Source organism: Abrus precatorius, unplaced genomic scaffold (genome assembly GCF_003935025.1).
Source record: "Abrus precatorius isolate BTA unplaced genomic scaffold, Abrus_2018 Scaffold2, whole genome shotgun sequence".
Taxonomy (NCBI): domain Eukaryota; kingdom Viridiplantae; phylum Streptophyta; class Magnoliopsida; order Fabales; family Fabaceae; genus Abrus; species Abrus precatorius.
In genome coordinates this window covers 38381297-38405537 of record NW_020874362.1, presented here as the reverse complement: position 1 = coordinate 38405537, position 24241 = coordinate 38381297, and the positions used below count along the sequence as shown (strand labels likewise).

At 31.1% G+C, this 24241-nt stretch overlaps 3 protein-coding genes across 9 annotated transcripts; 1 reads left to right on the top strand and 2 right to left on the bottom strand.

Annotated features, from left to right (window-relative positions):
• Positions 1-1505: 1505 nt before the first annotated feature.
• LOC113857743 (translocase of chloroplast 159, chloroplastic-like) lies at positions 1506-5535 on the bottom strand. The gene has a single exon (XM_027489918.1). It carries the CDS (start codon positions 5371-5373, stop codon positions 1753-1755), a length of 3621 nt encoding a protein of 1206 aa, XP_027345719.1. The 5' UTR covers positions 5374-5535; the 3' UTR covers positions 1506-1752.
• Positions 5536-8463: 2928 nt separating this feature from the next.
• On the bottom strand, positions 8464-14450 carry LOC113857579 (nuclear transcription factor Y subunit A-7-like). Of its 7 annotated transcripts, XM_027489622.1 has the most exons (8): positions 14136-14450; positions 13829-13910; positions 13550-13734; positions 12443-12502; positions 11359-11433; positions 10378-10479; positions 10117-10281; positions 8464-9870 (listed from the first exon to the last, which is right to left on the bottom strand). In XM_027489622.1, exons 4-8 carry the CDS (start codon positions 12452-12454, stop codon positions 9685-9687), a joined length of 540 nt encoding a protein of 179 aa, XP_027345423.1. In that variant the 5' UTR covers positions 12455-12502; positions 13550-13734; positions 13829-13910; positions 14136-14450; the 3' UTR covers positions 8464-9684. The 7 variants fall into 7 exon arrangements, 6 of the variants coding, with proteins under 6 accessions (XP_027345423.1, XP_027345421.1, XP_027345425.1 ...); XR_003503269.1 differs by lacking the exons at positions 13550-13734; positions 13829-13910 and adding an exon at positions 10600-11095 and having other exon boundaries at positions 11297-11433; XM_027489620.1 differs by lacking the exon at positions 13550-13734.
• Positions 14451-21650: 7200 nt separating this feature from the next.
• Positions 21651-22134, top strand: LOC113860082. The gene has a single exon (XM_027492707.1). It carries the CDS (start codon positions 21652-21654, stop codon positions 22132-22134), a length of 483 nt encoding a protein of 160 aa, XP_027348508.1. The 5' UTR covers position 21651.
• Positions 22135-24241: the final 2107 nt, after the last annotated feature.

Below are 24241 nucleotides of genomic sequence, written 5' to 3'. Positions count from 1 at the left end.
ATTTAATAAATTAATATAACTAATTTAATGTGTATATTTAATAATTTTTATATATGTAATTTATTAATTAATCTATTGTTAAATGAAACATGAATATTATAAAATTTATTGATCATTTTTATTATGGATTTTCAAATTATAAGTCGATTTTTATTTGTCATGCAGGCGATTTTATGAAGCTTCGAAATCTGTCCATTTGGCTGTTATACTTCATAAAAATGACTCAACAGAATAGCTGAATGTATAATTATCACGCCCTTTAAATTAACTTTACAGGAAAATATCAAACAATGTTTGATAAATAACAAAAACTAATTCACACCAAGGCATGATTACATCAACATCTATAAAATACCCAATGCCTTTAAAATAAAATTATTATGAAGTACCACCAATCATTCCAAAATTTGAAAAGCAATAAAGCATTTCGGCTCAGTAAAACTATTCTTCCCAAAATACTACAGTTGTTTACATAATGTGTAGACCCCTGGTGGCCTAAATTAGATAAAAGGAACAGCAAAAGATAAACCACGAGAATTCTGAAATTAGAGGAAAAAGAACTGAATATTTGAGGTCTCGGAGAGCAAATAAGGATCCACATCAGTGAAGTATCTAAGATCCTCAAAGAAAAGTTTCAACTAAGAGATGTTCTTGAGAAGGAATAATCACCAAGCAGGACTAGTCAAGAGAAGATTACATTTGTACAATCGTGAGGAGAACCATGACTAATCAAATGCATTCAGCATTGAACATTGTTGCATCCAATACTGTATTACTTCATCGAATTCAATAAATAAATAAACTGCACATTGCATTTCAGTCCATTCGCAGAATTTGAAATGCTAGATCATAAACAATTAAATGCCAATAAAAAAGCATTGCTAGTATTCATAGAGAGAAATTTAACTACAGGTTTTCATAAACTATGTGTGCATTTGAAGATGTTTATAATGATATTGAAGTTGCCTATCTATATTTGACACACAAGATCCCACCATGATGAGAACCCCGAACATTTGACGGGCCCTTGATAAAAGATTGCAGTTACAATACAATATCTTCTTATTTTGTTTTTCCTTCTATCCCCCTAGATAAAACCCCATGACGAGAACCCCGAACTTGAAAAGCTACGTCATAAATGTTTTTTCTTATTAATTCGTGAGTAAACATAGTTCACATACAATACCTTATTCAAATCTGGAAGCAAAATATGCTTTGCCTATATAAGGCAAGAGCATGTAGTAACATGGTAGACATAGCAGAAAAAGAAAGGAAGAAATAATAGAAAAAGGAGAAAACAAGTCTTAAGCCAATAGCATATATTAAGATGACATAGTTATACACCAAATGACCAAAAGTTTTCCCAATCGAGCAAGGCATATTGGCCTGTTCATATTCAGGTATTTCTCAGCAAAGTAGTCCAAGACATAATTTCAACCAGGTTTTTATGTTCAACCAATAAACAAAAGTTGTAGTAGTAAAGTAAAATGAAATCAGGAATACGAACAAAATCTGACATTAACATTATTCAAACATAAGCTAATGAAACAATCATGAATAAATTCCCTGTAGGTTCCATCTCAATTCGGTACAATTTTCAGGCACATAAATGCACTGAAATATGGCAGGAGATATAACAGTCTAGACGAAACTGAATAAACTCATTATTTAAGAAAGTCGTGAAAAGAAGCAACATGATATGATAAACTCATACTCTACTTCCTTAACTAGTAATGCAAGCTAAAGACACAATTAATAGATGGAATAATTCTCACTAGCCCCAGGCCAGAAGTTTTTATAGATAGCCCTGGCAATTGGCAGAATAGCAAGAAGGGCAATCTGAACCTGGTCTGAGCTACTTGTTCTCACAGTAATCTGTCCACTGAGCTTGTTGTTCAATGCTGCACGAACAGCCATCTTATAACTCCGCCCAACAGAAAATTGGGACTGAAGATTGGCCCCCAAAGCCAGGTCTCCTCTCCACTTGACCAGAGAAAAGCTCAATGCAGACTGATCCTGGCCAATTGGAAAATCAGCTTCTCTCAACCTCACTTCAAAGTTGGCTCCACAAGCAGAATCAGTTTGAGACCGCACAATCCCTGTGCTACCCACTAATACCAAACGTTTCCCGAGAGCAATCTGATCCTCAACTTTCAGCCCAGTAGACACGTTTTCACCTAAGAATGTCATAGAAACCCCAGCAGCAGTTTTATTTCTTTTGAAATTTTTGAATTTAGTCTCCCCTCTTACAATGTATGCTAGCTGCTTTCCAATATTTTGAATGTCAAAGCCTGCCATGGCCGATCCATTGTCTGCAAGTTTTGCAGCAACTGAGGAATCCAAGTGGATGCTGAAGTCTTTCTTATCCTTTGTTACCTGAACCGTAACAGCTGCTGGGAATTGATTGATAATGGCTAGACTCTGTTCAATGTTTACACCATCATAACCACAATCATGGTCCCAACCATGGTTGTCTAAGACTGGCCTTGTCAGGAGCTGGGAAGTTGGCTCTAAGAAACGGTATCTATAGGCTGGATTGTCACTGTCAAAGGATGGTGGTAGGACCATATCAGGCAATGGAACTGGCACTGCAGCTGGAGCTCCATTCTCTTGATCATCTTCTTCCATGTAACCATAATCACTTACTTTGCTCTTACCTTTTTTCTTCATATCTCTCATCCTTTTCAACTCCTCTCTCCATTGCTTCTTCTGTAGAAGTTTGACCCGATAATCATACTCCTCAAAATATGCTTTCTTCTGCTCTCTATTAAGCTTAGCAATCTGAGATTTCTTCAGAGGCTTAAATGGTGGGAGCTGGTCATATTCGTCCTCATCTTCATCTAGATCAGAATCAGACAAGTCAGCCATTTCAATATCAGAATCACCATTGTCAACCCCACCTTGATCAGCAGGGAGTTTTGGGTATGTACGTGACTGCAATAACCAAGACAACAAGTATGGAAGTGGTGGGGAGCGAGAACGAAAACCGAACAGCCTGCGGTGATCAAATGATGATTCTTGAGATTTTGAAACGTTACCAGCTTCAGAGAGAATTTTCATAGAGTAGCATAAGAGCAACAAGAGAGGTCTCCAGCTTTGACCATTAGGAAGCACCTTCTGGCCATCTCTGTTTTTTCTACAAGAAGGATGGTTTTCAACAAGGGAAACTGGATTCATTAAACTTGGATTCATAAGTCGTAGGTCACCAACAGCTTGTCCAATGATCTGTTGAACTATATGAGATCTTTGAGCAACAAATACATCATAACTCAATGGAGCACCGGATGGCCCATCTGGAGGAGCAGAGGCACCATGGGTCAGAGTGACTATAACATTTCGCCATATTGATGGACCCAGGGCACTTGTAATTGATCTTAACATTGGCAGATCATTCATATCCCTAGTTTGTAAGTCCAGGCGATCCACATAGAGGACAATATCAGGGGGAGATTTTTTAGTCAATTTCTTCACCATAGACAACACTTTTCTGTTGGAACTCTGTTCAAATGCAGAAGACTTCAGGCCCGGCGTGTCAAACATCCTTATCTTCACTCCATCAACCACCCCAACAATTTCTGTCACAGCAGTAGTAGCAGGACCATATGCATTAAAGCTGGTCTTTGTTTCACCAAAAATTGAATTTATTGTAGCACTCTTGCCCACACCTGTTTTCCCAAGAACCAGTATATTTATAGAAAAATCAAAATCCTCTCTTCCCTCAGCTTCAAGCTGGGAAGCAGTCTCCTTTGCAGCATCTAGGCTAAATAATTGACCAGTTTGCCTGCCTGCAACAAGTGACAAGCGGTACAGCACCTGTGCTGCAATTGATTCATCTGGAGTAAAACCGAGTCTATGAACCAGTCTTAAGTATTTTATCCTAATCTGCTGCAATTTCTCCAGTTTCTTTTTCTCCTCATCAGTCAAATTGCTATCAGAAACAGCACTAGCTCTACTAATGGAAGGATTAAAAAGACTCGGACGATTTGGCCGCACGGCAGGTTTACCTGACTGGAGTGATGATCCCAAACCAGCCGGGCGCTCAACAGAGAAAAGCCTCGATCCATCCTGAGAGGTTATTGTGATACTGCCACCATCCTGGTCCGCACCAGATGCTGCTTTCAAAAGAGCTGCCAAGGTAGCAGTATCAAACAGCTCCTTGCCATCTCCCTCATCATCACTCTCCTCTTCCTCATCCGAGTCAGTAACAATCTGGCCATCAATTCTCGCATCCTGCAAATTCCCACCGCCAGCCGAGTGCCGTTCCAGCTCCTCCAAGTACTTACTAGCAGCATCAGAGCTTCCAAATACCACTCCTTCATCCTTCCCATCCGACATGGAACCATCAATCTCCCTGTCACCACCATGAATAACTTCCTCTTCATCATCCTCACCAGCAGCCTCAACCTCCAAATGGCTCCCAATTTCCCCCTCAACCCCATGACCCTCCACCTCCATGTTTATCCCATCTTCCTCATCCTTCATACTCCCACTAGCAAATTCTGAACCACCACCTTCTTCAAGAGGAACAATGTCACTCTTGTGTTCATGTCCATCATCAACACCAACGTCAACATTTTGACCAGACTCATCAACCTTATCAATAACACCCTTCTCAATTGGATCAAAACCGTTATCCAAACTCACCCCACGCGGCGGCGCGTCCAGCCCCTTAATCTGAGACTCCTCAACATCCACCTCATCCCCAACAACAGCAACCCCAGAGTCCAACACATTAACCTGCACGCTATCAACAAGGGAATCTCCACCATCAACAGAATCCGAATGATTGGTTCCACCATCACCCGCATGTGAAAGCTCAATGCCTTGCTCCTCAACAGCATCCTCTTCTTTCTTCGTTGAGTCGTGCAATTCCACACCATTCTCCACATCAACCCCTCCTCTAGGCTGAAACCCTTCACCATCGTCGTTCTTCAATTCGACGCCGTTTTCCACAACAACAGGTCCTTTATCATCGTCAGCAACGCCGGAAGCCTCAACGAAAACGTCGTTAGTATCACCGAAATCAGCGTCAGCACCTTTCTCTTGGACGGCCTGGCTGAGCTTCTCTTTCTCATCGTCGGCAGTAACGGAACCGTTATCATCGTCTTCGTCATCGGCGGTTACCTTGGCAATGGGCCTGTGGGCCTGGTCGTCGAGAAGAGGGTCGTCAACATCAACGGGGGATTTGGAAGGAGGGTAAACGAGAATGGGCCGGGTGGGCTCAGGGTCCAAGTCACCCTCTTCGCCGCTGAGAAAGCCATCGCTCTCAGAGTCGGTAGCAGCAGCACCGTTGTTCTCGTGAATTTGGGATGGCTTAGTTGATTGGTCAGAGATTAGAAGCGAAGTTTGGGAAAGAGAAGGGTCAGAATCCATTTCTGAGATACAAAGGTAGAGGAGATAAGGTTTTAGGATTGGGTTGGGTTGGGTTGTGTTGTGTGAGGCGCAGTGAAAGGGTTTTAAGCTGAAAGCAAAACTTCGTATGCAGCAATTGCAATTCCAATATATATCTCTTAGTGTTATCGAATCCAATCGCCCAACCATACAACACTTTCCCCCTTTTATTTATTTATTTATACACAGATATTTTAACTCTATCATTATTTCTAACTTTAACCACCCACTTTTTGTTATTTACTAATAAGGTATTTGGCCCTTGTACATTTTTATTTTATAATATCATAGTTTTATTGATAAATTATATATTAAATAATAAATATATCTATTTATTTAAATAATGAGTGATAAACTAATGAAAAGTAAACTCATCTCAAGTACAAGAGTCAAGAGCTTTACACTTTGCAGGCATCTTCTTAAGGATTGTTACTCAAGAAGTATGTAATTTTGCATCTCAGCCTCCAATATTTTTATGATGTTAATGTGATTACCAATAATCACTCATTGTGTCTTATGTTTGTGAATTACCGCTGTTGAAGTTATAAAAAAAAATTTGTGAATAAATAGCTATAAATGATAAAAGGAAAATGTATAGTTAAACAAATTATTTTTAAAAAATTATTTCGCCTGTGATAATAAATAAATAAATAAATTATATTGCAAAATACACATATCTAAACTTTAAATTTTGAATAAAATAGAATATAATTTAATTAATTTGTTAAGTTTAATGATTTACAAATATTTCATATACTTAATGTTAATCGAAAAATTTTGAATAATGATTGAAATTACTAAAAAATTATTTTTTTCTTATTAGATAACTAATTGAAGAAAAGTATAATGATTTGATAAAAAAAAAAAAAAAACTCATAAAATATGTGCCAATAAATAAAGAAAAATGTGATAACATAAAAGTAAAATTATAAATAGAGATCATATCATCTTTAAGAAAGAATTCGATCTTATAATATACTAATTAGTATATTGTCAATTTTACAAATATTTTAATTTGAGTAAAAAGGAAATTGTTTCGTGGTATGAAAATACAAACATGAAAAATTGATACGAATTCAACTACCCTTATTTTTGCTTTTATTTTTAAATTTATAGTTTTCATCTAATGGAATATAAGCAAGTTCTTTGCACTCTATTCGTGTGGAACATTTTTTCTACTAACTAGCATTGCTCAAGTGCAAACGGTGTAAGTATATTAAACATATAAAAAATAATAAATTTGAAATTTAAAATAAAATATTTTTAAAGTATTATTAAATAAAATTTAAAACACTATTAAACACGTAAATCAATCAATAAAATTTGTTCTAACTAATAACATTATTGAGTTCGAGTAACATTATATGTAATTATTTTAAATATTTGTAATAAATTAGTAAAAAAAATTCTAACTTAACATCTAATCTTAAATTCAAATATTATTAAATATAGCTGTGTTAAATAATTAAAAATACAATTTATTACTTAAAAGTAATTTTACCAACTTGATCATGATCGGATCAGAATTGTGTTCTTCAGTTCAAGTTATTCATTTGAAAATAAGTTATCTTTCAAAAATCTTAAAATGTTAAATTCAGCCATCTGATTTAAAATTTGCTTGGAAAATCGTACCTTCAACTTGTTAGAAGATTAAAGCATATAATAATTTCATGTAAAATATTGATCATAACACAATAGAGTGTTATTGTATAAGAGATTATTACATAAATTTGAATTAAAATTTATTAAAATAAAATTTAAAACTTATTTTAATAAGATATATTAAAAAATTATAACGGTAAATTTAAAAATATATATAAAAATTATAAATTGCTTTCATAATCTCTTCCAAATATCTTATATATCAGTATTCTTAAATTTAATTAAAATATAAAAGATAAAATAAAAATTAATCTAGAGAAAATTATAAAATTAGAAAAGAGATTGTAATTATTTAAAGAAATAATAAAAGATACTTTGAAAATTAAATTACTCAAAATATGCATAATTAATTTTAAAAATTTATTTTTTTTAAAAATAAAAAAACACTGATATTATATTTTTCTTACACGTTTGTCAAATACTAAATTATTGTATCAACGAAAATTGTTGGCTTTATTGATAATTAATTTAAAATTATATTAAAAATACATTCTAATCGATCAAAATTTAAGACAAGCTGATTAGAGGAGCTATAATCCTTCACAAGTCACAACTCATCCCAATTCCACATCTCGTCACTTCCATAATGTGCCCACAAAATTTTATAAAAACAAGTTTATAAGTAAAACTTTATGTTTAGTATATTCATTACATGATTTAATTTAATACTTGTCGATATACATTTTTTATATTATTAACTAATTCAAAATTATTATTGTTTTAATTTAACAATAAGTTAATGTAAAGACGTCATTAATATATATTTAGTTTTTATCAAATTTAAATAAAAATATATTTTATCAAAAGATCTTTTAATAAGATTTTAATCACAAGTTATTTAATTAAAAAAATAATATGAATAATGTGTTTTATAAATTAAGAAGGTATTTTATGTCTTCTTACATATGCATCAATTATTATTGTTAATTTTCATTAATAATTTAATTTTTAAAATATATAAATACTCCTTAATATCCAAAATATAAAATAAATATATAAAAATAAACTTTAGTTTACGAATATTTTTAACATCAATAATATACAGACACTTGAATAAGCTCCTTTTTTCTTGGTTAATGTTTCCTTGGATTTGTCACGCAACCAGAAAGAGTAGAATTTGGTTTATGTTTGGTAGCGTAGAAAGGATAACGTAATGGATGTGATTTCTTATGGAAGTTTTGTTTTGATATGTTTGTGTTGTTTTTTTGGGGTTCGTACGTGTTTCTGTTTCCTTCCTCTTATTCCTCATCCTAATTGAAAGGTCAAAATTATATATTTTAAGAGAGTGTAATTACATTAAAGTATAAATTGTAGGAGTTGAGCTTTTCTTTAAAAAAGGGAATTTTGTTCCAATAAAGATTTTTAAATTAATATTTTTTCTAAACTAAAAGAAAAAAAATGATAAACTATCATAAATTTAATGTTTAATTTTTTATTATCTTTATAAACTATATAATTATCTTCATTTAAAAATAAAAAACTCGTTCTCTCTCTTTCAAAACTTCATTCTTAAACATGCTACTCAATTGTGCAGAGTCAATGAATTATTTATTCAAATTACAAATCGACTAAAATGTAACAAAAGCATATTAACTGAACACTGCTATAATGGGACAAGAACATACTTTATTTTAATTGCATGAAATATAATTCTTATATATTTGTTCAACGAACGTACCTATTTATAGTTTTTGAAACATAACACGGTGGTATTAATGGGCTTGGGTCCAACAACACAATCCAGGAAAATTTGGCCCATGGATCAGAAGTTAGAGAATAATGACAATGGGCCGAGTCTAAAAGTATATGGAGTGTTTGGGAATCTTGTAGGTTCTCCAGGGCATGCTTCAGTGCTAGTTCTGGTTGTGGAGCCAATTAACATAATTTTAGGACATATACAACAAATGCCAAACTATCAAATGTGTTAAGCCTAGCCGTTGAAAGAACTGAGAGTTCGGTCTCAGAATTCAAGATAAGTTTATCATGAAGAAACTGAGTTTCCTTATTGTAGGAATTTGCTTCTTGTTGCATATGTAAGTGATAGTTGATGGATGTAATAGTTAGAAGTCATTTGAGTTACAGAGGAGGGTAATTTAAGTTTTCAACGACAGGGTATTCTTTCGAAGGAATGTAAACTATATCAGTTTCAATGATATAGATTAGGATTAAAAAGCGAAGAGATACATTCTAATTCTGACCAAAAACAAGATTCATTTCAACATCAGCAACACATGTGAACCTTATTTATCTTTCTATCAGCTATTGAACAAACAACTACCAATATCCATCATCAATCTGGTTGAAAGTCTATAGCAAGGTATAAACATGATCCAAACAAACGTGGCTTCGGACAGTCTCTAATCTCTCTGCGGTACCAAATACAAATAAATGCTCACAAAAAAAAAAAAAAAAAAACCGCCTACCAAAGGCTAGAAAAGACAATATTTCATAAAATTACTTCAATTTACATTTTACCTGCATCATGCGATATCCTAACGTTCCTATTACACAAAACCTATGGGATTGTACAAAGCCAGAATGAAGCACTAGTGAGATATCTGAGGCAGGTATTATTGATCTTGGGGCATACAGTAGATCCCTGCTGTCTAAGGTATCATCATTTCAGCAGTTTTAGGATGTCCTATCTGACGAAGTAAGATCACTTTTATCAGAATTGAGATTGATATTCGATTGTGATTTATCTGGTGATGCCACATCATCATGTTGATCATCATTTTTCTTTGAATTCAGAAACCGACCACCACATCCTCTTGCTCTTCTCAGTGCATGCAAGTGTCGAGATTCATGCAAGTATGGCTGCAAGATACATTATAAGAACAAGTAAATACCACCACAAGAGGCAGGAGTGGATGCATGAAGCATGCGGGTGTATTAATCTATGGAGACACAATTTTGATATTTATTAAGAAGCTAGCAGCTTAAAACAATAACACAACTTTGGAGATCCTTCATCCCTTTTTCCTGTCTTTATATTTTTCAATTTTCTTAATCAATTTTTGATGTCATTGAAAAGATCCATAGCCGATACAGAGAATGATATACCTTCCGATTTCTTATAACTTTATTTTCTGATTCAGCTTTGGCACGCGATTGTCTACGCCTTAATATACCGTGATATTGTTTTGCATTAACAAACACAGGCTCCTCAACTGCATCAGTTGGCAGAGGAACACCAGCTTGCTGAATTCCCATTAACTGAAGATGGACCTGGCACAAGATATCGTTCAATAATTAGAGGATCAGAAAAGGACACAAGATGCCACCGCAATATAATAAAATCAGTATTGAAGAATTAAAGCAAACCATTGGCTGTCCACCATAGGTTTGTGGGGGATAAGATTGTGTATCATAGGGCGCAAAGATGCTTCTGTAGTAAGGATCTGGATATGGATACACAGGTGGTACCTTCATTTAGATAAAAAGCAATATAAATTGGTAAATGCATAAAAAGTTTACATTACAATATTAAATACCATGAACAATGTCCAAAAGAGTTTAAATCCCCCTCCTCCCCAGGATGCTTACAGTAATTCAATGGCGTGACAAAGTAAACCAAACTCCAAGCTATAATTACTGGTGCAAACAATGATTCTGAACAAACTTCTTTAATATCACATCTAAATAACAAAGTGACACCAGTACTTGCTTGGGCATCTATTCATTTACCTTCAACAGCCACAAAAAAAAAACTCTGGTTTCTTAAAAATCAATGTCAATTCACCAAACGCAACTTCTGAAGAAATCTTTTTTATAAGAAAAACTTCAGATTGCAATGTAACTCATCACTATTTGTCACACCTACTGGTAAGAAACACAAAAGGTAGTATTTCATATAATATAACTACTTTTAAAATAACTTGTGGCACATGAAAAATACCCACCTTCAGGGATAAAAAAAAATGTAGTAGGAAAGCCAATTTATTCATGGATTAGAGGAAGAATAAACCTGGGAAAATTTTCATCATGATTTGCTAATTGCTTCAATGATAAAACAACAGCAATGTATGTCTATCTTATATACCTACAACAGGTAAGACGCATCAGATGGTATCCAATGGATATGGCCTATACAAAACAAAACATTCCTCAGTATTTCTGGAACTAATTAAATATTAGGATGCTGATTCAATGAGGAATGAGGATGTCAAATCATTGAAGAACCATGTTTTGTTTTTTAAGAAAAAAAGTCAGAAGAAATCCCAAAGAAACTTGAAGTTCATACCATAGCATGCCCAGTTCCAAGCTGGCCAGGTGTTGCATACTGAACTGTCTGCGTACCAATACCTGGATCAGAAATTCCATTTGCAGATGAGGACTGCATTTGTGATTCTGACTGCTGCTGCCCATCATCTTCATTATCTGAATAAGCATTTTGCCACACACATTCAGTCATTCACAATTGTGCTTCGGATGGAGTGAAGGAACAAGTAAAATGCACCAAATAAAAAAAAAAACACCAATAGGATAGCAAACAAGCTCAATCTAAAATTAGCTTAAAAATGAATCTAGAGAAGCTAAATTTGAAAATAAATGGTTACAGGATAAGAGGAGCATGGGACATGCTAAATTTGAAACAAGGGAGTTTTGAAGTTCAAATTATGAAGCTAAAATATGATACTTCAAAGATAGAGTAATATGTAGCTGTGTGCAAAAAATCTAAAATCTAGGATATCTTGATTGTAGTCCCTGGGCATGACATCAAAAGAAAGATGCTTCTAAGAAACCCTGAGCAAACACAGTTACAAACAACATCAAGTTCCATGAGGTTTATAAATATGCCAAAAAAAAAAAAAAAAAAACAAATCATTACATGCAGCTTCTTTGGAAGACTGCAAGAGTATGAGCTCAATGACTTACATGATTAAGAAAAACTTAGGCTAACCAAAAAGATGTGGAGTCTACTCTACAATCCTGAGTGGTCAAAATATACAAAGAATATTTTTCACGAGGCAACAAATACAGAAAGGGGCCAATGAATTGCAGCCAACATTAGAAGTTACTGGACAGCAGTGCAAGAAACATGAGTTTTTATGTGAATTAAAAGCTCTAAGTTTCTGTACCAGTAAATTATCATTTTTTTAAGAAAGGCACTTTATACCATATCTTATGATTTTGACAAAAGGATAAATTCCATCACACATTACTGCTCTCACAACAGTAGTTATTCATCTCTTCCATTTTCAAGTTAACGGATTTCTGTTGAATAGAAAATTCTCTATTAACAATTTCATTAGAGACAAGAATACCAATGACATTGCTCCATAGGCTGTTAGCTAAACTTGCAATATGAATGTAATTCACTCATTATAAATGGAAAGATTACATTAAAATAATAAATTGGATCAAGGAATTTGTTTGTGTAAAATACCAGTAAGGTCATGAGCAGAGGTCATGATTTCCTAAATCACATGCAACACCACGCCCAAATCTGGAAGCAGAACAAAAATTGTTAACATAATTGACAAGTATTCAGCTACATGCTACACAGAGAAAACAGAATGGTAGAAAGAGAAATGAAAACAAAAACTCCAGAAGCCAATCAATAGCATTTACAATTATAGTTCTTCAACAGAAAAAATGTATTTATGAATTAACTATACCATATGTTAATATATCCACAAAGCCAGAATACACACACATGTAGCCCCACATGCGTGCACACATTTATGGGCGTAAGACAAAAACAAATATCAAAGATGGGATGGACAACGAACAACACAAATCAGATTACAAACAAGATGTGGGTACGGTGGAAAAACATTGATTGACAGAATAATATAATCAATTTGCTACTATTTGTCATAGTTGTTTGTTAACTCTTAGCGTAAGTAGAAGGAATAAAAACATACAGATTCCAAATAAAAATAAAATAAAATCAGATAATGGAAAAAAATATAAAAGACACAGGAACATACAACAAAATGTTCCATTAAAAATCTTCGTAGTTCTAGATACTCATTTGCATTTATTATGCATGCCACAATAACAAAATGGAAGCATATAGAATTCCTTAATAATGGCAATCTAATTTAAACAAAAAATGACATTACTTTGCAATTATATCCTATAATCTGGTTTTCAACTACTTGAGATGAAATGAAATGTACTTCTTGGTTGGAGTCGCAGCTCAAATAACATCTTTTGGAACAAGAATTCAGAACTTGTTGGCAGAAAAGTATAGGAGGGCATTCAAATTTCAAACAAGCTGAAGGACTAATGGTTTACAGCATCATAATCCATCAACTTAAACCTACCATCTATCAACTTCTCTGCACTTTCACAGATAACTACGCAATATTTTAGGTCTACTGAATTTCTAATTCCTTTACTTCGCAAAGCAAGTTTGACTACCAAAGCCCAAGCATGCTTTTGTCTTACCTCTACAAGATTCCTGTAACAGAAATATTCAATTATCAAAAAGCAAAGTATATCCCGGTGCATGTGGCTCAAGAAATACATTGGCATGAGTAAAGACCTGGAAGCATGCATGCATCTAAAATGCTCAACGTTATATACTCTGATTGTAGCATAGTTGTTCCATGTACGTTAAGAATAAGAACCCTCTTGCCACACATTGATGCATACAGCATACTTAGCAATCGTTCCCAATTGCCAGGAATCATGAAGAATGTATCTATCCAACACAAGAGGTGAAGGAAACTTTTTCACAACATCCCAAGCATAAAAGCAAATCAACCTTGATTCTTCACAGTAAGTTTTAACCTGATAAAGTAAAATCAGGGCATAGACTTACCAATCTCATCACAACCAGAGACAGAAATAACAGAACATCCTAAACAAGGGAATCCCACTAAACAAACAGCGAAGGTCAAACACTGTAAATGAAAACTCAGCGATTTGGACTCCATTACCAAGCACCCAGAATTTCAAAATAATAATTAAAAAAACAAAATAATAATAAATAAAAGGTAAAGAAGAAAGACAACAATAATTCTAGAAACAAAAAACTTAAAAGAAATCGAAAATGGGAAAACGTAATATCTTTTGTGGTTGCTTCAGCTGAATTGGAGGAGAAATAGGGTTTAGGAATTGGAATTAACCTCTTGATGTTGGAGCAGCTGAATTAATGTTGTTGAGGAAAAATGGGTGTTGCGTAGCGAGGAGTGAACCAACACTGAAACTGCTACTACGCTGGACCCTCTCTAGTCTCTATTTCTCTAATCCCTAATCCCTATCCATTCCCACCAAATCCTCCATCTTTCTTTCTTTTCCTTCAATTCCCGGAAGATTCTTTTCCTTTTCCTCTCTCTCTCTCTCTCTCTATCGCTGTGTGTGTGTGTGTGTGGTTGGATCGATGCTCCAAATCCCAAACAATATTCTCTACGAAATAACTTTTATCGTTAGGCTTAAAATTTGCATTTGACGGTAGAAATATGCAATTTTTTATGCCATAGTAAGTTAATAATAATGTGATATTGTTCTAGAAAATAATAGCTATAGCTAAAAATTATAACACTATTCTTTTAAATTTTGACAAAATTCAACCTTAACTGTTTTGTCTTAAGTAAATATCTATAAGTAAAGGCAGAGGAAAAATCATATTTAATTCGACAGAAAAGGGCATAGGGGTGTATTAAGGTTCAAAATACTTTAAACAACATTAATGTTTCACACAAATTTTTTTTTTGATAATTTTATTATTTTTACATGCACATATTTTTAAAAATTATATAACAAAAACTGTGCTTAGCTTCAACACCAATAATTCTTTATCAATATTCGTTCTATTTATGGTTCATTTGAGCTGGATCAATCAAACTACCAAATATGTTAATTGCACTTAGCTTAAACATTTGTCATTTCAGCAGCACATTTTATTGATCAGTTATTTCATTGCTAATTTAAATATCATGGTTTACATGTTAAGCCACACTAAAGATAAGGTTGAAGTGTCATTTCCTTAAAAATAAGGACACTATTCTGTGGTTAGTTTGGAATACAGATTGAATTTGAGCTGTTAAATGAAACCTTAATTATAAATCAGCTGACATGACAATTGGTCTTACTGTTTTGTCCATCGTAATTTTACACTAATTGCAAATGTGGATCTAATGGGTGTAGGATATAGAATAGACAAGTTTGATGGGACTAGTTACTTGTATAAATTTATAAATATTAAGCATATATATATATATATATATATATAATAACTTGTAAAATCTCTTGCACACTCAGCTGAAAATAATATATAAGACAGAAATGAATAAACAACTCTATAATTTTTATTTAAATTTCTCAACAAATTTAGTTGAGTTTCACTCTAAACATTCTTTGTATTAATGTTTAGGAATACAGGTCTTCTGTAGGCTTAATTTTATTTTTGTTTAAATAAAAATAAAAAATAATTTTTTTTAAAACAACAACAGAAAAAATGTTTAACCTTTTCTTTTTTTTACAAAAAATATACAAAATTTTATGTAATTATTTTTATTTAAATAAAAATAAAGCTAAACATATAATTTTTATTATAACAGAAAAAATTCAGATCAAATATTTAAAAATTTATATATTATTATATTTACAATCGTTTAATTTGTTAGTTGATTAGTTAAATTAATAAATTTATATATATATATATAAATTATCTCATACTAATATAAATTGAATTTGAATTTTTTTTTAATTTATATATAACAATGAGTCAATAAAATGATTAATTATAATCTGTTAAATATAAATTAAAAAAAATAAATAAAATATAAAATAATTTAAATTAAACATACGTCACTTTAAAACGCTATCAACATCTTACGATTCTTATCTATCTAAGTGACATATGCCTAATTCATGCTAACATAGCGACTACTTTCCGTATGAAAAATTGAACATCGTTTATCCACAAATAATTTTGGGTCTGGAAACTACCAAATTAAGCTTCGTCTGTGAAAGTGGGCCCCAACAATATGCACTCACTGCTCATTTCGTATACTAAAATGGAAAGCTTTATAATACTTTCATTATAAATTTATATAACAATAAAGTTTTATCCTTTTTTTTGTATATATAACATTTCTCCGATGAAATAAATAAATAAATTTGGTTAATAATATTTAAAAATGTCAATAAAACAGTCGTGTTCTTCTAAGCTTGTTATCTCATTCTTTGGTTTTATTGCTTTTGTGCGACTTTTATTTCAGCCGATTTCTCACTTATCTTTTACTTGCAGGAAATATATTTAGTATTTTTAAATATTCTATTTAATCTAATAAATCATAACAAGTCAATAATCTTACTCAATCTCGAATAAAATTCAATAGATTTAGTCTCCTAAAGTGACATAATGTTATTTTTTTAAGCTATTACTAATACATATTATTCTACAATTTATGTTGAAATTTTATAATATTTATATAATTTTGATCTATATTATATAATTAATATTATTAAGATATGATATTTGATATTAATTATAAGTAAAAACAGGAGAAGTTAGCATTTGTCTCTTGAACTTTTAAGATAACTACTAAGTAATTATTTTTAATAGTTACTACTTAGTAGTTATGTTGGTAACTATTAAGTAGTTACGTTTCATGATCTTTTCTAATAAGTTTCTCTATACATATAGAATTTATGTTATATTATAGATAATAATAAAAATTATAAATTATTGTTATTAATCTTCTTTTTATCAGATACTTGCGCTCTTATAAAAAATAAAATATTATTTTTAAAAAATATATATTCATAATCATATCGTTAAGTATCAATTATTATAAATATTATTTTCTTTATTTACTTAAAAGTTCTAACAATTTATTCTATTTTAATAGTTATGAATATTGTTTAAAAGTTAACTTACAAGATTATAATTACTAATTAGAAAATAAAAACAAAAATTTATGATTTCATAATTTATTTTATATATTTTTATAATTTAAATTTTATCTTAAAAGTACATATCTCAACTAAGGTGAGTTAAATTTTTTTTTTTTACGTTGAGACGAGGTGAAATTTAATAATTATGTACATTAAAAATTATAATCAAACCTTTTATTTTTCGTTTATTTTTCATTGCGCTTTTTAACTTTAAAAATATGTTGTTTTTTTAATATACAGTATTTGGTTAGAGAAAAATTGAGAAAAGATAAAGATAGGAATTTTATCTTTATTTTTTGTTTTCTTTAAAAAATTTTAAACCAGGAAAATAGCCGACACCAAAATCCTGTTTTAAATTTGACTTTTCAAATGTTAAGATATTTTTTAAAAAAATGAGAAAGTAAGTTTAAACTATTTAAAATATATTAACGAAATTATTTATATGGTTTAATCCTTAAAAATATTTTAAAAGTACAGTAATAAATTAGTTTTATTTTTCCTTCCTTTCTTCCCATTTGTCCAAATTTGATAATTTTTTTTATCTCCATTAAAATTTCTCTCCTCAGCTCATTTCAATCAAACTCTCGCAAAGATAAATAATAAATATATTATTAATGCATGGGTTCAAGCGATAATACCAAAACACAAATACCCATCAAAAGATCAAGGAACTTAAAAACATAAAATTGTCAAATTCTTTTGGATAAGACATTGACATACACTATGTGCTATATATAGGCCTTGCTTTGTTCTCTTTTTATCTGATGTACTGCAAAACAGTGCCTTTTCTGGTGCTATAAAGTGAACATTCTGTGCGGACAACCAAATTTTCTGGTGCAGCTACCTCTCAGCCCTAACAAAGTTTCCATCTACAAGCCAAACCAAATGGTGGTTGAATTAGAAAGCATATAGAAATAGTGAGACAAATGAATGGTAGCTTGGACATTTGGTTAATTTGAAGTGGTTGCAATCTGCAAGTGAAAAGCACCATCATCAAATAACAACAACATTACTTCCTTCCATGCACATAGAAACAAGGAAACAGCATCATGGAGAAAATGCATGGCAGCTTTAATTATGCTTCCCATGTGTTATATAATCAGCATTCAGCAGCATATGAGGTTTATACGTGAATATATATATATATATATATATATATATATATATATATAATGCATCATAACGAAACAAATCAATGCTCTTATATGTTGAGTGATCGTCACCCAACCAACAGTAATGATTGTTTATATGACTATTTCAGTGATGTTTTGTCTCGTTATTTATTTATTTATTTATTTTGCTGTAAATTACAAGTTTCTCTTTGATTTTGACAATTTAATATTCAACACAGGCTTATTGTTAAACTACTTGGAAAGAAAGAGTTATTATAATTCAAAACACTCGTTGAATGCACGAATTACTAACTAGTAAATGTAAAATGAAATAAAACCATATATTCATAAATATATTTATATTCTGTATAAAATACAAATTTTCCGTTAATTATAGCTTTATATTTTTTAGTTATTATTGAGTTTTCATCATTTTTGTTTGAAAACTAAACATTTTTAAAATTTTAAAATAAGTAATGTAGTGACTAAAATAAATCGTATAATATTACACAAGAGATTTTATACTAAAATAGTAAAAAATATTCTTATTAAAGTATCAGAGATAAAAATAAAATAAAATGTAAATTATAAACTATAAGTTTAAATATTACTTTAAGTAATAAATTTTGAAATATACTTGCTTCTCATTATTTATTATGATCAAAATAAATTTGTTAATTAAATAAGTTATAAAATAACTATTTAAATATATATTTTTTGTCCTTATGTTTTTTAAGTTTTAATTTATCTAATAATTTTTTATTTTAAATTTGACACAATTGATTATTTATTAAATAACGAAGTGACTAATTGAAAAAATGACTATACATAAATTTTGTGTGAAATTACATCAATGAAAAAGCCTTAAGCTTAAAGTTCATAAAGATATAAAAACTAAATATATAATTAAACTTGAATTAATTAAAATAATCTCTCAAATACACTCTAAAATCATGAGTAATCATGTAGGGAGAGAGAGAGAGTCATGGAGGCACCCACCACGGATCAATTCTTTATTTGATACTTTTTAGGGGTACATGAACACGGATCCATTGATGATGTGGTGTAGAGAGAAGAAATGAAGAAAGAAGAATGAAAGAGCTGGTGAGGAGGCAAGTGGAATAAAGGCCATAGACATCTTTTATATATATGAAGCATATAATCTGCAAAAATACTTGATGACACTAAAACTAGTGTTGTTGAACTTGGGAGTGTATCTTCTTTTCTATTTTGTTTGATACATGTATTGTATCTTTTTAATTCATATTCGAATATGGCTTTGCTTTGTTACTTTTTCTTTTTTATTTGTATGTTCTTTTATCTTTTATACTATTCCTTCCTTCCATAACTTTTCTTCACAAAAGCAATTCTATAACAGGAGTAAAACCCGCCAGCATCTTAGGAATTTTCCTTTGGAATTTATCGTCGCATTCTACCTTTACTTTTCATATTTTTCCCTCTTTCCTTCTTGGTAGGTTCACACTTTCTTCTGGTCATGGCTGAAACTCATCTTCCTTACATTTTTCATCCATATGGTATAAGAAAAAAGTGCACACTTCAATTTTACTTTGAATCTTTATTTTTGTCTGTTCGTCCAGCTGGTAATCTTTTGATGCATTGCAAGAAACAGATCTTTTGATGCATGGCAAGAAACGATGGCAATGATCTGCTAACATGTGATTCAAAATTGGTAATTATTCGTATGTTATATACTCGTATTTAAAATTTTAAAAATATATTAATATAATTAAAAGTATAAACTAAAGAGTATGCATAATTAATTCAAGTAAAACTATAAATAAAAAATAAAGTATAACAATGTATAGTTAATTTGTTTAGTCAATTGCACTAATCATAAAAAACAACCTTCAACAATAGAAATTAGTGATGGCTCCATCCATCCAATTTAGGAAATAAAAGTAAATGGATTGGATAAATTGAGTTATTGTGATCATGTATATGGCTAATGGTCCATTCTCTTTTATTTTTCAATTCATTGAATTATTAAACTATTAAAAATGAATAAAGTATTTCTTGTCTCTCCATTACTATATATATGATTCATTGAAATATAAAATATAACATGCTTTTAAATGAATAGATTGAACATTCATTCATTTTTAAATTGATTAATAAATTGTTAATGGTTTCAGTTAAATAAAATTTAATCAAACATGGGGTTATTTTTCAATTTCTAAGGGATCATAATAAATTATTTTCTACTTACCTAAGCCAAACTTTATCTAAAGCATACAATTGACACCCCTAGCTGAAGTGGTCTTCACCTTCATACTCAGATAAATTGGTCTTCAAATAAGAAACAAAATGTAAGGAGTCAAAAACCAAGTTACGTATCATATTCTTCATCTGCCCCTCCCACTAACTCGTTGGTTACTGTTTGTTTTACCTTTTTCCTATAACATCGTTCTTTAATGTAGAGGAGGATGCAACGATTTTGGCCTACTGTGACTGCAAATTTTTCCAAAAACACCATTTTTATGAGGCGCTTAATTACAATATCTAAGTTCTAACATTCGTTGCAGTCACTGCTTATTTAGGTTTCACATGCTATTCCATTCACTCATTTGTTTTGTATTATATCCAATGTTTATAAAACAATTAACCTGACCATCATGGACCAAATTTCAACTCTAACACATCAAAATCACCTAAAACATCTAGAGTAGATAAATTGCTATTCAATATTTTAGAGGGGAAGGATGAGAAGAATATATTTTTTAATTTTTAATTAAAAAATTATACATGATGACAAATGCATGATTAATATATTAAATTTATGTCAATATATCAATTTATATCTTTTATTTAACAAAAAAATTAATATAGAGATTATAATAAATAAGATATTTCAATGCTTATTCTTTTTAAAAAAAATTAAAAAAATATTTAAACATAAATTTATACTAGCTTGGTAGCAACTTAAAATTTGTACCTTTACCTACCAAGTACATGCACACACATGAATTCATTAACTACAATTTTTAGTTAACAAACTAATAAAATATAAGGGTTCGTAGTACTCATTTATGAAATTTTATTAGTAACTTACCTGTATATATAGATCCAAACCATTTAATAAGCACAGTTTTATTATTATGAATATGTTGGTTTATTAAAAATGTGTGCTGTAGTACATCAAAAGTTTTTTTAATTATATATATATATATATATATATATATATATATATATATATATATGTGTGTGTGTTAACATTATATAATGGAAGATCTAAAAACAAATATCTTTTTGCAATATATAAAAAAATCATAAGAAATAAAAAGTCAAAATATTTTGATAAACTATGTGAGAATATTTAAGCAACTGAGCTTAAAGAGAAAAGTGAAGAGTAAAAAGACAAAGGAGAGAGCGGCGAGAGGAAGGAGAGGACCAACCTTTTCCTCCGACAAATTGTCACACAGTTTTCCATATTCAAACAAAACGCACTGTTCCTCTTTGACGTTCGTTAAAACCACTCACTCATCACACTCTCGTCGTCGTTCATTTCCAAACGACACCGTTTTCTCCATCAGACTTCTTATATATGTATGCTTCCTCTTCCGCTGACACTCTAAATTAACCAACCCAGCTTCATTCTTTAATTTTCATTATGCCTGTTCCCTACTCCCTCGCCGTCTTCGTCGTGCTCATTCTCGCCGGAGACTCCTCCGCCAGGGAGCTCCGGCCATCGGATCACGGTCTCACCTTCCAGACACTGTCCCCGGCGGGGGCGCATTCCTCGCCGGAGATGAGATCCTTCTTCAACAGCGCGAACTCCTCGCCGACTATGTCCTCCTCCTCCGACGTGGCGCTGCCGAGGGCCATGGATTCCGGCGAAGCCTCGCCGCCGTCGTGGTGGAGATCCGGAGGCGGAAGCGACGGAAGAGACCACGTCGGAAAGGCACTGACGGTGGCGAGCTTAGTGTGTGGAATTGCAGGTGCGGTTCTGCTTGTGGCTTCGGGTTTGATTTATGCATTAAAGTACCGAAACAGAAAGCAGAATTTAGACGCAGCGTTTTGCGGTGAGAATGGGAACGAAGGTGAGAATGACGATGACAATAACAAATTGCAATTAGTGGTACGCAACCCTTAATAGTGAATAGTGTTCTTCGATTTTGCATTGTTTTTTATTTTTAGTGTTCTATGATTCCACGTTGCATGTAAAGAGAGTAGCGCTTTTAGATTTATGATTATATAAATGCGTTATATTTATTTATTTATTTCACTTTTCTTTTTCTATTGATCTCGTGCTTCTTTTCTTTAGATCAGCAAAACGGTGGTTTGTTTAAAAAATTGGGTCACGGGGTGTCTTGTATTGATTAGGTGAAAATATATTTACATTTATAGTTTAAAATTAATTTTACTTTACCATTTTAACAAAGTGAACTAATTCTTCTAATTTCACTTTTAAAATGGGTTACTTTTGTTAACGGTGATTATTATAAGATCTTGAATTTAAAACATTCAAAGCCTGAATTTTAAGTTACTCGACCTGTAAAGTGCATTGCTGATGAATCCACACTTTGTTTAAATGAACTTTTGTTAATAATACGATATTATATGATGATTGGATAGTAATAATAAAAGATTTTATGTAAATTCATCGGAAATCAAAGTAAAAATTCAATTGTAACAAAGTAATTAAATTTTCATTTCATATATGGACCAAAATTGCTAACTTATGCTCCTGTTCTTTCTACAGTTTGTAGCAAATAAAAGCATAAATCATATCTACAGTTTTACCTAAAAGAGGCATAAACTTGAAACCGTGTCAATGTAAATAAATTTATGTGAACGGTTGATGTATATATATCATATTGATTGTTTTATTTCATGTTTTTATTTATCTCTTTGTATTTCAACTTTTACTGTAAAAAAAAAATAATTATAAAAAAATATTTTTCTTTGTCAAAGTACCATGGAAAATGGACAGTGTAATCTAAGTAGATGTAAGGCACGTGTCCCCGTCACATGTATTATTGTAAAGGAAATTGATGTTATGACACCTTAAAACAGAGTGGAAGAGGAGGAAAATAGGAAAGCAAATAAAAAATAAAAATAGAAAAATATAAGTACGCTATAATAAACTCTCAGTTGTTGTCCAGCATTTCTTTACAAAACATAAGATTTTGCAACTGCTGGCTTCAACAAAGAAAAATTACAAATCTTCATACGATATTTTTCATCAATTTTTTAAATATTTAGATGAAATATTATATTTTATATTTTAAAAATATCGAATATGTTTTTTAATAAAATATTATAAAAATATAAAACCACATAGCATTAATGTAAAAAAAAATAAAAATACGTCAACACTATCAATCATTTCGCATTTTATATGACTATGATGAACCGTAAGACCATCAATCTTAGGAGATTTGAATGAAAATTTAAAGTCATAATTATTTTTTGTCAACAAATCTTTCTTGATGTGGATAATGTTGTTGCCCACCCAAGCTGCAACTTGCAAGTATAAGGAGATGTAAACAAATTTGATGTGGTAATGAACGTCGCAGACAATGTCGGTTAAATTGAAGCTGAAAAAATGAGTTAATCCAACCAACACTCAAGACAACTTTGTTAAACGTATTAAAATATAAAATTTGTACTTTATTTTGTTTGAATTATTTTTTTTCAATTCACTTATATCTTTTCAACGAGTTCAAATTAGTCTAATTTATTTAAATCTAACTCCAAAAATTTGATTAAATATAGGTTTTTCAGTCCTTATTCGTCAGAATCAAAAGTCTTGAAACAGGTGAATAACTTATTTTCACTGCTCTTACTAGTTATTAATACATACTTTCACGTTTATACTCGAATCACGTGTTCATATTCCGACCAAAAAAATCAATCGCGCGTTCCTATGAAAATGGTAGTTATTTAGTCAAATATTTCTCAAAATTAAAGATATTCAAAGATTTTCTTAATCTTTTAAAAATTCATAAATGGCTAATATTTTGAAACAAAAAAAAAATTACGAAGCAACTTTGGGAGAAACTGAAAATAGTGTCCTAAAAGTTTTCATATTTCACTCAACATAAAACATGGATTAAAAAATCAAGTGTAATATAATTACAGAATATATCATGGTTTTGATTGAGAGTTAACATCATATGTTTTTTTATATAGACCAATTGAAACAGATACATGCAGACCAGCACGTGCGCACACAAGTTTGGTCGAATAATTTAATT

What these genes read in the sequence shown, in the direction of transcription:
- LOC113857743 (XM_027489918.1), bottom strand. Translation starts at nt 5,373, where the DNA reads ATGGATTCTGACCCTTCTCTTTCCCAAACTTCGCTTCTAATCTCTGAC.
- LOC113857579 (XM_027489618.1), bottom strand. Translation starts at nt 12,467, where the DNA reads ATGACCTCTGCTCATGACCTTACTG. An exon ending in CTCTGCTCATGACCTTACTG is followed by an intron (nt 11,434 to 12,442) that starts GTATTTTACACA and finishes ATGCTTATTCAG; the next exon opens with ATAATGAAGATGATGGGCAG. An exon ending in AAGTTATAAGAAATCGGAAG is followed by an intron (nt 9,871 to 10,116) that starts GTATATCATTCT and finishes TGTATCTTGCAG; the next exon opens with CCATACTTGCATGAATCTCG.
- LOC113860082 (XM_027492707.1), top strand. Translation starts at nt 21,652, where the DNA reads ATGCCTGTTCCCTACTCCCTCGCCGTCTTCGTCGTGCTCATTCTCGCC.